We start from the raw sequence: 13858 nt of genomic DNA, 5'->3' as shown, positions 1-13858 counted from the left end.
GGCAACTGAGCAAAGAGATGAGCGGAGCTGAGCAAAGAGATGAGCGGAGCTGAACAAAAAGATGAGCGGAGCTGAGCAAAGAGATGAGCGGAGCTGAGCAAAGAGATGAGCGGAGCTGAGCAAAGAGATGAGCAGAGCTGAGCAAAGAGATGAGCGGAGCTGAACAAAAAGATGAGCGGAGCTGAGCGAAGAGATGAGCGGAGCTTAGCAAAGAGATGAGCGGAACTGAGCAAAGAGATGAGCGGAGCTGAGCAAAGAGATGAGCGGAGCTGAGCAAAGAGATGAGCGGAGCTGAGCAAAGAGATGAGCAGAGCTGAGCAAAGAGATGAGCGGAGCTGAACAAAAAGATGAGCGGAGCTGAGCGAAGAGATGAGCGGAGCTTAGCAAAGAGATGAGCGGAACTGAGCAAAGAGATGAGCGGAGCTGAGCAAAGAGATGAGCGGAGCTGAACAAAAAGATGAGCGGAGCTGAGCGAAGAGATGAGCGGAGCTTAGCAAAGAGATGAGCGGAACTGAGCAAAGAGATGAGCGGAGCTGAGCAAAGAGATGAGCAGAGCTGAGCAAAGAGATGAGCGGAGCTGAGCAAAGAGATGAGCGGAACTGAGCAAAGAGATGAGCGGAGCTGAGCAAAGAGATGAGCGGAGCTGAACAAAGAGATGAGCGGGACTGAGCAAAGAGATGAGCGGGACTGAGCAAAGAGATGAGCGGAGCTGAGCAAAGAGAAGCGTAAAAGAGCGTAGAAGAGCGCAGAGGAGCGGAGAGTCTCTAAAATTAACAAAGTACATTACCATAGCATGATTAATAATATTCCTGCATGTTGGATCATTAAAGATTCCCGAGCTATAAAATTGAAATCCTCTTGATGATCCATCAACAGCCACCGTTACAGGCCCGACCTCACACAGTAAATTCTTCAAATATTCTTCATCAACTTTCAAAAGTCTCGAAAATGACTTAATCTTCACAACAACTTTCTCATCAGACTGTAAGCATGACTTATTGTCACTTTGTGAATATGGCTGATATTCAGACTCATTCATAGCTCCAACAGCCTGCAGGTACTGCATTCCAGCTGATATCCGGCCACCGCGACATCCAAAATTGTTAAAATCATCATTTTGTGTACAATCGACCATTTGCTGCTCGGAAAATTTGTACAGCTTTTTCGTCTTCCTGTACAGAGCAGCTTCACATACACCGGATGCTGCAAATGCCCAGCATGCGCCACAGCGTCCCTGAAATTGAGGATTTTTCAGATTTTGTCCATAATTTTGACACTTTTGATGACCTCACCTGATTCTTAATAGTACTTGGATATCCAATAGCTGAATAATTCAAATAATCTAATTGACATTCAGGCACAACTGGATACTCTCCATCATCACGCATGCTAAACTCTTCTTCTAGCAAGTCATTAAGTTGATCAGCAAAAAATGCATCAGATTCGTCAGCAAATTTATTAATTTCACATTTAAATGTTGAATTTCCTTCATTAAATTCAGAATTGCATGTGTCAATGAAGTTGTAAGTCTCTTTAAAGTTGAGGAATGCTTGATATTCATCGCGGGTTGAGTTGTAGGTTAGATTGTTTTTTATCTGTAAAAAAAGGTTGTCAATTTTATTGGATGTTTTAAGGAATGGCTTGATTGGAAATTAGACTTAAGTTAGTGGACAAAGGTGTCGGTTTCTTGGTTCTATACACCTACTCTTATGCCTATCCTTAAGTCTACCCATGTATCTTCTCTTTACTTATGCCTTATCCTATGCCTCCATGTACTTACTAAACCAACGCTTGGTACAGCTATTCTTATACCAACACCTATCCTCAGCTAGTCCTCTTCTACTCCTACACCTACCCCTATCCATACCTTACTGCCTTACCTCATACCTACTCCCACATCTTCCTATTTAACCTAACCCTTAACCTCCTCCTAAACCCACCTCGATGCCTACTCCTTTACCTACCCTTACACCTAACCCTATATCTCACCATGTGCATACCCCTTTACCCAATCCTCGCTTACTTCTACTTACTTCTTGACTGCACACTTAGCATCTGCATCTACTCCTTACACCTAACACTTGGTACATACCATAGGATATATCTTTCTCTACTACTCTAAGGCATGTTCTAGGGTATACACTAAATATAAGTATTCAAGAAGTCAAGTGTACGGAGAGGGACATACCAACACTGAGAAACAGGCGCTTCTGGTCGGAAGGTAGACTAGAAGACGGACAAACCGGGTTTTGGACAAACTATGCTTCTCATTTTCCACAATTTTCCAATTTTCCAGAATTTATTTGTTTTTTCGACCAAATTTTCTTCAATATTTTCTACTTAAATTAATTGAAAAATTCCAAAATCTTCAAAATTTCTATGAAATTTGGAAAAAAATTCTTTCGATCAAAATTGTCCGATATTGTACTATAGCAATAGGCACATCTAACAATAAATCTTGCAATTTTCTTAAACCAATTGTAAAATTCATTTAAAAATCCAATCCATCTAAAAACTAATCTTAACAAAAACCCATAAAACCCTTCCAATCTCTACAAAAATCCATTAAAATCCTTTAATTTTCTTAAAAGATTGAAAAAGTTTTTCTATTTGTGGAAAATTTCAATTCTGTAAAATTGAAACACGAGGCAAAAAAATTATTATTTTTAATTTATTTAGCTGATGTTCATAATACAGACATGAGTTTCAAGTGCCATCGAATACGTGTTATTCAAATATACAATTTCTGTTGGTTTAGTCAAAAACATTTGTCACACAATATTGTTCTTTAAAATTTAAAATTTAAGACGAATTAAGTGTGGATTAATGGCGACGAAAAATGTAAAAATAGTTTTAGGATTATGAACAATTTATTGATTTAGACTGGATTATTGAAGGCTAAACTAAAAACAAAATAAGTACAATAAGGTTAATCGATACGGGTCAGGACCCGGCCGGTATTACTCAGGCATGGTATCGGATTTAGATCGAATACAGCATTAAGTAAAAGTCATGCCGACCTGAATTTTATGAAATCATGGGACCATTCAGAGGATTAAATACATTTTGATCTGGACCTTTTATACTCAGCTATCCCGAGGTTAATCTAATTTTCTTGGTGACCCTACTCCACTGTATCCTTGGTATGGTAGGTTAGGATGCCGCGGGTAGGTTAAGAAACTAAGCTAATCTCATAAGGCTGAACACTTCAAGGATTATAAATATAGAATAATAATTCTAGTCGGCATTTCGACGACCATAATGAAAAATTGAAAACTCAACACTATAAAATGTATATTTTACATATTGTCAACTTAATTACTTCACAATTGCCTTTCTATTTGTAAAACTTTCAAAACAAAAACTCGTTAATTGATAAAGGAATTGAATGCTTCAACTATTACAACATAGAAGTTATTGACTTACAACTGTGACCATGACACTGCCCTCCTAAGTTCAGTGGTTGGCAAACTCTGTGCCGCGGCACAATAAAGGTTGTTTACCACTGTCTCAGTTGACGTACCAATGGCCTTAATGTCCAGATAATATCATCAAAAGACCAAAACTACCCAACCATTTGCCACTCTTCCCCCTTACCATCCCCCTTTTTTGTAGTATATTTTAAAGGACAGCTTATACCCTTTAAGTTACGTGCCATATTAAATAAACGACCAAATGGCAAAACTTACCTTAAAATCCTCAAAAGCTATTCTAGTCTCGATGGTTTTCACAGATATTTCTCGACAAAAGATCATCACAGCATTTAATATCCAAAAAATCAAAATTTTCATGATTTTTTCTAATTTCTTTCAACTAAATTAAATGAAAAAGCAAATATTTGCAGTGTTAAATACCTAATAACTCTGAGCGATCCGGAAAAACTAAGCTGAATAGAAAGTTTTTCAGCAAAAAATTACAAGAGATTGTCGTGACGATTCTAAATTAACTTAAATTAGGAGTAAGTCACGATGGACAATAATAAACAGTTGATGAAAGAATTATGAAGTTTACTTTGTCTTGAGACTTCATTAGGATTGACTCGTTGGTGGTCAACAGGCTTTTTTTGAATTTTCGATGAGTCTGCAAAATGTAAGAATTTTGACCTGAGTTGGCAAAACACCAGGAGTCGGACGTCATCTAATCCAGACTCCAAAATTCCTGTCAACTCTGATTTTGACTGCAATCCTGAATTTCAATTTGGACGAACACAAGTTAGTTAATCAATCTAAAATGCATCATCAGTCGGCGTGACCATGTGTATTATCTTCTTTAAGATCTGTAGCAATTTAAGTTTCAAGCAACTAAAATCCCATTTACTGACCCGAATCTCATTTCCTGAACCAAAATGGATCCAAAGTGGGCAAGACTTTGGAAGACCAAACTCTAAAAGTTCAAAAAACGGCCACCAAATTGAGTTGCAGAGTACCCTGCATCGACTCATCATGTATCCATCTTGGATTGTCCATGAAAAATCTTAGCAAATTGAAGAAATGTTTTCAAAAAGAAAGCGGCGATCTCCAAACCTTGAATATTATTATTTTAGGTCTTTTTGACGTAAAATAATATGTAGACGTCTCTATTAGAAGCCACAACTGGAGATCCCAAAGTCCTTTGCGAGTCAGCACTATGGGGCAAAATGAAAAAAAAAGGGACATTCACTTTGTTTTTTGGACTTTTTGGAATTACATCTAGTGGGTATTATTTTCTTGTAGTACATATAGCAATAGACTTGCATGCCAAATTTCAGGTCATTTGGTGCTGTTTGGTCGATTCTGGAGCTGTTTAAAGTTGAAAAGTAGTGAAAAAACTGATTTTTTTCACATCCTGTTTGACTCGGGAAATTCCATATTTAATTAAAAGATATTGAAAAACGGTTTTCGGTTCCTAATTGTACTATATAAGAGCTTTAATTTTATACATTGGAAAGTTTATATATACTGGGTTTTAGTGGCAGGGCTTAAGAAAATTTATGAAAATACCAGGAAAAAAGCTTCAGGCGTCCGGAACTAACATTTTTAGGTCGATTTCCCCATACGGGCTTGATATACAAGTTTAAAGTACTTACTTTCTAGTTTTCAAAACCGTTAAAACCTTTAGAATAAGTACTGGGGAGCAAAAGTTATTGAATTTTAAGTTTTGGACGAATTTTTTTCTCAAAACTAATATTTCTGAGATAAATTTGGAAAATATCATTTGGAAAAAAATTTTTTGTGTGTTTGTATGCATTTAGTCATTTAAGAACGATTTATGAAGAAATTTTTACAAAAAGTTCAAAATTCACCGAGATAGAGGTACATATGCTATTTGACGACTTGACCCTTTTTCTCATCACTCAAACTGCTATAACTTTTACATGACTAAATATTTTTTAGTTCTGTTTCTTGTTTAGTGTAGCTTGTTATAATACCTTTCCAACAATATATTATACTTAATAGTTGGAAATAGTCTTGGTCGTGAAAACGGACCCTGTTTGTGACTGACCCTTTACAAAGAAATTTTCAAAAAAGTCATTTCTAAAACTACCACTTAGAAATTAAATAATATAATGTTTTTGTGTTTTTTAGGTCAAAATATGATACTTATGAATCTAAAAACACAAAAAATCTCATTTTGCAAACTTTCTGTAACTTTAGTGGCCTTCATAGGTAATACTCAGGTAGCCTCTTAATCCTCAGATATGAAACTTTTTTATTGACTTTTTTGGATTGATATTCAATATTTACACTTATTTTGTGCAAATTATATCAATTTTAAAAAGTTTGGGTTGAAAAAAGATGATTTTTGACTATTTTGTTAAAAACAGGCTTAGGTAGGCCACATTTAAGGCACTCCAGTAGCCACTATGACTAAGTTCTATACATGTTTTATACATATTAATAAAGGTAATAGTAGTAACTAGTAATAACAGAAAACAGAATGCAAAAATATTGGTTCTAAAAAAAGTTATAGTCATTTGAGTGGCCAAAAAAGTGTTGAAGAGAGCAACCAGCATAGGCAAAAACACAAAAATTCAAAATTTTACGTTTATTTTGACAAAAAACGCAATAATTTGAATTATTATGACATAAAAATAGTTTTTATTCAAAAAACTTCAAAAATTTCATTAAAATTTTAAATTTTTGTCTTTTTGCCTATGCTGGTTGCCCTCCTCGACACTTTTTTGGCCACTCAAATGACTATAACTTTTTTCAGAACCAAAATTTTTGCATTCTGTTTTTTGTTATTGCTAGATACTACTATTACCTTTATTATTATGTATAAAACATGTATAGAATTTAATCAAAGTGGCTACTGGAGTACCTTAAATGTGGCCTACCTAAGCCTGTTTTAAACAAAATAGTCAAAAATCACTTTTTTTCGACCCAAACTTTTTAAAATTGATATAATTTGCACAAAATAAGTGTAAATATTGAATATCAATCCAAAAAAGTCAATAAAAAAGTTTCATATCTGAGGATTAAGAGGCTACCTGAGTATTACCTATGAAGGCCACTAAAGTTACAGAAAGTTTGCAAAATGAGATTTTTTGTGTTTTGAGATTCATAAGTATCATATTTTGACCTAAAAAACACAAAAACATTATATTATTTAATTTCTAAGTGGTAGTTTTAGAAATGACTTTTTTGAAAATTTCTTTGTAAAGGGTCAGTCACAAACAGGGTCCGTTTTCACGACCAAGACTACTTCCAACTATTAAGTATTATATATTGTTGGAAAGGTATTATAACAAGCTACACTAAACAAGAAACAGAACTAAAAAATATTTAGTCATGTAAAAGTTATAGCAGTTTGAGTGATGAGAAAAAGGGTCAAGTCGTCAAATAGCATATGTACCTCTATCTCGGTGAATTTTGAACTTTTTGTAAAAATTTCTTCATAAATCGTTCTTAAATGACTAAATGCATACAAACACACAAAAAAATTTTTTCCAAATGATATTTTCCAAATTTATCTCAGAAATATTAGTTTTGAGAAAAAAATTCGTCCAAAACTTAAAATTCAATAACTTTTGCTCCCCAGTACTTATTCTAAAGGTTTTAACGGTTTTGAAAACTAGAAAGTAAGTACTTTAAACTTGTATAGCTCCGTATGGGGGAAATCGACCTAAAAATGTTAGTTCCGGACGCCTGAAGCTTTTTTTCCTGGTATTTTCATAAATTTTCTTAAGCCCTGTCACTAAAACCCAGTATATATAAACTTTCCAATGTATAAAATTAAAGCTCTTATATAGTACAATTAGGAACCGAAAACCGTTTTTCAATATCTTTTTAATTAAATATGGAATTTCCCGAGTCAAACAGGATGTGAAAAAATCAGTTTTTTCACTACTTTTCAACTTTAAACAGCTCCAGAATCGACCAAACAGCACCAAATGACCTGAAATTTGGCATGCAAGTCTATTGCTATATGTACTACAAGAAAATAATACCCACTAGATGTAATTCCAAAAAGTCCAAAAAACAAAGTGAATGTCCCTTTTTTTTTCATTTTGCCCCATAGTGGTCAGGTAGGCATCTTTCCACGTTGGAGTCAATCAATTCGGACAAGTATTGATTTTTTGAACGCTTTCGCTTCTTTAGACCTTCTTCTCCGACCGTAACGCTTTGTAGCTACCAGGAGAGTGCTCCTAGTGTTTCATAATGTCCAAACGTTCTCTAAGTTTGACCATCTTGGTTGAACTTGTGAAAGCTGCTTTGTGAGGGTGAAATTTTTTTACAAAGTAAGATTGAAAGTCCTTAGGAAGTCAAAAATCGTACAACACAGCAAGTCAGTGTGTGGGTAAAATTTGTAGTTAGCCGCGTCACACAGGTTGTCCACCACTGTGATAAATCAACAACCCCATTAGAAAATGCTCATTATTATTAGTTTTTAATGACATAATTTTTTATTTTTTTTTATGTTCACTTACTGAATAAATCTTACATTTACATTAACATCTCATTTTTTATTCTGTTACTTTCCATTTCCAAAGTTTATTTTTTTTTTAGTTTTTCTTCATATAAAGGAATAAAAATTAAATGTTTTTAAATCTTTTTTTTCATTAATATTAAGTTTCATCATCATATTTGTCTTGTAAGCGTTACACACAATTATTATCATCGTTTTTCATGTATTTTTTTCACCAAAAAAAAGTTTAATTTGTTAATAATAATTATATTTTTTGATATGACTTTTTATATGTTAATCACAGATTAGCAACAAAGTTTTTTGCCATGTGGACTTAATTTTTTCATTTACTTTGCTTATTGGCATGAGCGGAGCGGCATGTAAGTATTAAATTTTTATTCAGTCCATTTAAATTTTTTTTTTTCAATTTAAAAAAATGTGTCTAAATTTTTTTTTTTTGGGCAAAATTCTTTGTCGTTAAAGTACTTAAAAATAGCACAATAAAGTATTTCTTGTTAAATATTTAAAATACAGCTTTTTTTTTAATTTTTTTTTTAAGTATTATCGTCTTATGTTTTACTTCCTTCCTTAATCTTCCTTTTGTTGAAATGAAGAAAAGAGATTGTTTTGATTACTGTTGATGTCTTCGGTTGGATTCGGTTGTCTTCGGTCGTGTTCGTTCGTTTTCGGTCGTCCTCGGTCGACTTCGACAGTCTTCGGTCAAATTCGATTGTCTTTGGTCCGTCTTTTGGTAAGTTATTGGACATCTTCGGTCGTTTTCAGATAGGGTTTCTGAAAAACGGCATTTTTTAAAAACGGCCGTTTCCGTTTTTTTCTAAAAAACGGCCGTCAACGGGTCCGTTTTTTTTATTGGAAGGGAAACAATACGTTGCATTCAAATTGAAGTCCTTTTTGATTTGCCAAGATATGTACATGAAAAATTTATTTCTAAAAGTATCCCGCAGGCCAAAAAAATTGACGAATATTAATTTTCTTAGTGTAAATTATTATTTAAAAATTTTTTTGAGTCGAAAACTTAATAAAATTTTTGGACATTTTCCAAAAATTCAGAGAAAAAGTCATATTAAAAAACGGAAAAACGGCTAGCAAAAAACGGCCGTTTTCCGTTTTTATTTTTTCGAAAAAACGGCCCGTTTTCCGTTTTCGTTAACGGCATCAGAAACCCTATTTTCAGACGTTTGAGGTCGTCTTAGTCGACTTCAGTCGTGTAAGGTCGTGTTCGGTCGTCCTCGGTGGTCTTCAGTCTTGTTTGGTTGTCTTTGGTCATCATTGGTCATCTTCGATTGTCTTCGGTCGTGTTTAGTCGTGTTAGGTCGTCATCGATCGTCTTCGTGTGTCTTTGGGTAGTCTTCGGTCATCTTCGACCATCCTACGTCGATTTCGGTTGCCTTCGGTCGCCATTTGTCGTCTTTAATCTTATTTAGTCGTATTCTGTAGTCTATGATCGTATTCGGTTGTTTTTAGATTTTCTTCGGTCGTTTTCTGTCGTTTTCGTTTGCCTTTGGTCGTATTTGATCGCCATTGGTCATCTATAGTCCTTTTAAGTTGTATTCGGTCCTCGTCTTTGATCATTCGATCGTCTTTAGTCGTCTTTAGTTGTCTTTATTCGTTTATGGTCGTGTTCGGTCGTCTACGATTGTCTTCGTTCTTCTTCGGTTATCAATTTCGATCGTCTTTGGTCGTTTTCGGACAATTTCGGCCATCATCGACCGTTTTTAGTCGTCTTCAGTCGTCTCTGGTCGTCACTGATCGTATTTGATCGTCTTTTATCATTTTCAGCCATCTTCGGTAGTGTTCGTTAGTCCTCGGTCATGTTCGGTCTTCTTCGATTGTGTTCGGTTGTCCTCAGTCATTTCGATCTTTTGTTTTCGTTCTTTGGTCGTCTTCGGTCGTCTTGAGTCATTTTCAGTCTACAGTCTTCGGTCGTCGGTTCAAAAGACACACCACCAACCAGTTCATCAAAACATTCAATCTTCAGCTCGAAAAAGAGAGTATCATTTTTTTTAAGTAAGAATATTGACGGCAGTTTGTAGAAAATAACATATCTTGTAAAACTTTATTATATCTAGACGGCAACAGGCTCTGTAGAAATCAATTGTCATTTCCACTTAGCTTTTTGAGCAAGAATGTCTTGTCTTAGATTTTGTGAGAAAACGATGCCAAGGATCTAGATGGGAATATGAGGAAGAAATGTTAGTGAATTTTAGGTCTAAAATGAGGCTGAGTTGGGCAAAGGATGTATCCAGGTGTGCTAGGGGGTTGGTAGGGTCATAATCACCCTCTGGATACACCCTCTGCCTCAACCCCAACAATGCAAATCATCAACAATCCATGCACAAATCAATCAAAATTGACTAAAAATCAACAAAAAATTAAAAAAAAATTCACCTGGAAAAACAAGATCAAAATAAAAATTGTGGAAATCATAATCAAATTTTCCTCCATCAGTTCCTCGCCAGTTTGTATGCAGCCTTTCTCGTAAACGATTTTAGACACTTCAAGGTTCTGTTTTTTTGGATATTTTCAATCAATAATTGTGGATGAAAAATTAAAATTGTTGAAGATTTCAATGACTTTTTTTGGGAATATTGAATGAATCATGCTGTTTTGAGCAGCATAAATTGGTTGATGGATCAAGAATTTGGATCTAGGTTAGTGTGACTCTGACTTGGTTATGGATTCGGATCAAATACCAGAGTCATGACGGTTTGGTGGTGGATTTTGGACTGATAATCAAATTTAAGCTATTTGGGTGTGTTCACGTCCAGCTTTACCCATCCATTCGGGTCGGACTATATTTTGGGATGGTTTTTCATTTATTTTGCATCAGAATTGACAGGAATCCGGGATTCAGACTCCACAGAACTCCAAACGTCGACTCCAATATTGATGCTGATATGAATGACGACTCGGATTAAATATGAGCCAGTAGATCCAACATAGCACACAAAATTCGAGTCTAGCTAATCTCAGATCTTGGTCCTAAAACACCAGATTAAGCTCCAGTGTCTTAGGACCCAACCGGTGTATGCCAACCCAGAATTCCCCCAAAAAAGTCATTGAAACCTCAAAAAAAAAAACATCTAAAAAATCAAAAAATTTACATGCAAAAGTGCTCCAAATTATCCATCAACAAATTAAGCAACCAACAGAATCAAAAGTCAATTTTTGCATCTGTTCACCCAACCTTTGTTATCATGATCAGTATTGATACCAGCACAACATAGAAGATATTTTCCTCAAATAGACTTTCACCAGCTTTAAGACAGCCTTTCTCATAGATGTAACGTTCAATATACTAAGGTTGGATAGATTGTGTTAATTAGAGTGAGAATTTAGAGAGTTAAAGAGGGTCAAGGGATGGACATTTGGAGAAATTGTGATTTTTGTGATTTTTTTGGGGATTTTTGGGAATTTTTTGGGAATTTTTGGGAATTTTTTAGGAATTTTTGGGGATTTTTGTGATTTTTTTGAGGATTTTTGGGGAATTTTTGGGATTTTTTTGGGAATTTTTGGGAATTTTTTGGAAATTTTTTGGGAATTTTTTGGGAATTTTTTGGGAATTTTTGGGAATTTTTGGGAATTTTTGAGGATTTTTTTGGGAAATTTTGACTCAAAAATCGTCAATTTTGTATGAAAAAAATTGAGAAAAATTCCAAATTTTGTCACAATTTTCCCAAAAGTGTCCGCATTTTTTAGGAATTTTTAGTATGAAAAATAGAGAAAAATTAGTAATTTTTGATAGGTTTTCCTCATTAATCCACATAATCTCATCACTAAGCTCTACAACTTCAACTTACAAATCCTTCTTTCCTCACGTCATATCCGCATTGCTACAAAAAAACCAAAAATTATCCATCAATTCATCAATTCCACCTCAATTCTCACCTTATTCGTGATGATATCATTAGTATTCGTTTTACAGCATGAAAATGGTACGCCACATGCTTCACGTGATCCCAATATACTCGACGTACAATTAAAATATAAATTTTGATCCCAATCGGATGGACCGTCAATGCCGCAACATTCCCATGATGATTGAAGCCAATCGATGAGATTTTGTTGATCGGGATCCTCCCTGTAATGCATTATGAAGCCTTTAAGGCCATTTGTTGCTTGACTTTTAATCCATCCTTTATCTTTAAGTATAAAAACGAGAACACCGAGGAAGATTTCAGCTATGAGGAGAATTATTAGGAACCATGTGTACTGAAATGAATAATAATAGTTGATAATTAGATTTAGGGGGCTTGGTGGGGTGTTTGGTGGTGTGGAGGAAGGTAGGAATAGGGGCATGTGCTGGGGAGGGGTATAAATCAGGGGTTAACCAGATTCTTCTATTTTTTGGATGAAAATCTTTAATTTCCATGAATTTTTCGAGAAAAAGAATTTAAAATCTGAATTTTTGGGATTCATATACTTCGAAAGTATTCAGGAGAGTATTTGGGTGGTAGAGGGTACGTGGTTAAACCCTCCTGAATTATGAAGTCACTTAGATTGACATTGGTCTAAATACAGAGCATCCAGAATCCACATAAGCTACACAATCAAGTCTAAAGCAACACAAAGCTTAATTAATGAGAATATGACGTCACTTATGTATTTAGGGCTCATTTTGATGACTATTCCATACCCCTTGCCATGAATTATTCCATATCCAATGCTTTGACATACTCCATACTCCGTGACTTGACCTTTTTTACACTCCATGCCATAATCTACCCCATAACATTCCCTATTCAATACCCCATGCCATACGTCATATATGAGTCATTACTACCCCGTGGGGGATATTCAGGGGAGTATTTGGAAGATCGAGGATTTGTGGTCAAACCCTTCTGGGTTAGGAAGTCATTTAAATTCACATAATTCTTAATACAGAACATCAAAAAGCCTCAGAGTCAAATCTTAAGCATCAATAAGCTTAATCTATCAGAATGTTGAATTTGGAGTCCATTTTGAGGACTTAGTAAGTCAATAATATTGACTAATCAGCCATTCCCAACACCCAATGAGTCACAATCATCCCAACTTACCAAAGATAATAGGAAAGTATTTTCACGCAGCGATCCGACACATCCCGTAAAGCCTAAAATGAAATAAAATCAAAATTCAATTCCTTTGTTGTCTATTTTGACTCAAATTCCAATTTTTGCTCAAAATTCAGACTCTTATTAGTCACCAGAACAGCATCCAACTCACCAATAACAAAAGCAATTGACCCAAAGATAATTCCAAAGAATGCTGGATCTTGTAAAAAGATTTTGGACGAAATATTATTGCTAAAAACATTTTTCTCATTTAATGCCCAAACGTCATCGATAATATGCATAATCCAAATATCTGTAAAAAAGTCATCAAATCAGTCATATTTGTTGCTTTACCTTCAATTATAGCTTCACTTACCCAACAAACAACATTGACACTAAAAATTGAGTATTTTAAAACATGAAATTTCAGTTCGACTGCGACGATATCGCTTAATTATTCTATTTGGCATGATGAGAACAAGTCTTAATTCTAATGGAATGTTGTGACTTTATTTTTGGCCTACTAAGGTAAATATTGACCACACAAAATAATTTTTTTTTTCTTTCTATTTGTGCAAAAAATTTCTTTCTAGCTTTTTTTTGTGCTGAGAATATTTTTTTTTTGTGTGTGATGAGAACAAAAATTGAGAAGAAAATATTTGTTGAGAGAGAGCAGAAGAAATGAGCATCTCGGCATGATGATGTGATGCGAAATTTATTTGAATTATTGTCGTTGGAATTAAGTTGGAAATCTTATTGGCAATGAATGGTTGGAGATAAGAAAGACAAATTAGACAAGGCCAGGCAAGATTCCAACAAGATTGAAAGACAACATAAAGATAAACTAGAGATAAACCAGGGACAACCCAAAGACAACTCAAAGACAACCCAAAGACAACCCAAAGACAACCCAAAGA

At 34.8% G+C, this 13858-nt stretch overlaps 1 protein-coding gene and 1 pseudogene across 1 annotated transcript; both read right to left on the bottom strand.

The window, feature by feature from the left end:
- Positions 1-787: 787 nt before the first annotated feature.
- On the bottom strand, positions 788-1388 carry LOC139097830 (cathepsin K-like; the record flags this gene model as incomplete). The annotated part of the gene is made up of 2 exons (XM_070649781.1): positions 1293-1388; positions 788-1234 (listed from the first exon to the last, which is right to left on the bottom strand). Coding segments are annotated over exons 1-2 (543 nt in total), but the record flags the coding sequence as incomplete, so codon positions are not given.
- A 6650-nt stretch (positions 1389-8038) lies between these two features.
- LOC139097831 (tetraspanin-5-like) lies at positions 8039-13538 on the bottom strand (annotated as a pseudogene).
- Positions 13539-13858: the final 320 nt, after the last annotated feature.

The sequence above is a fragment of the Chironomus tepperi genome, unplaced genomic scaffold (assembly GCF_022539635.2).
Source record: "Chironomus tepperi strain 1889 unplaced genomic scaffold, CSIRO-AGI_Ctep_v1 contig_435, whole genome shotgun sequence".
Taxonomy (NCBI): Eukaryota; Metazoa; Arthropoda; class Insecta; order Diptera; family Chironomidae; genus Chironomus; species Chironomus tepperi.
Note: the sequence above shows the minus strand (reverse complement) of the source record. Positions and strands in the feature narration are given on the sequence as shown.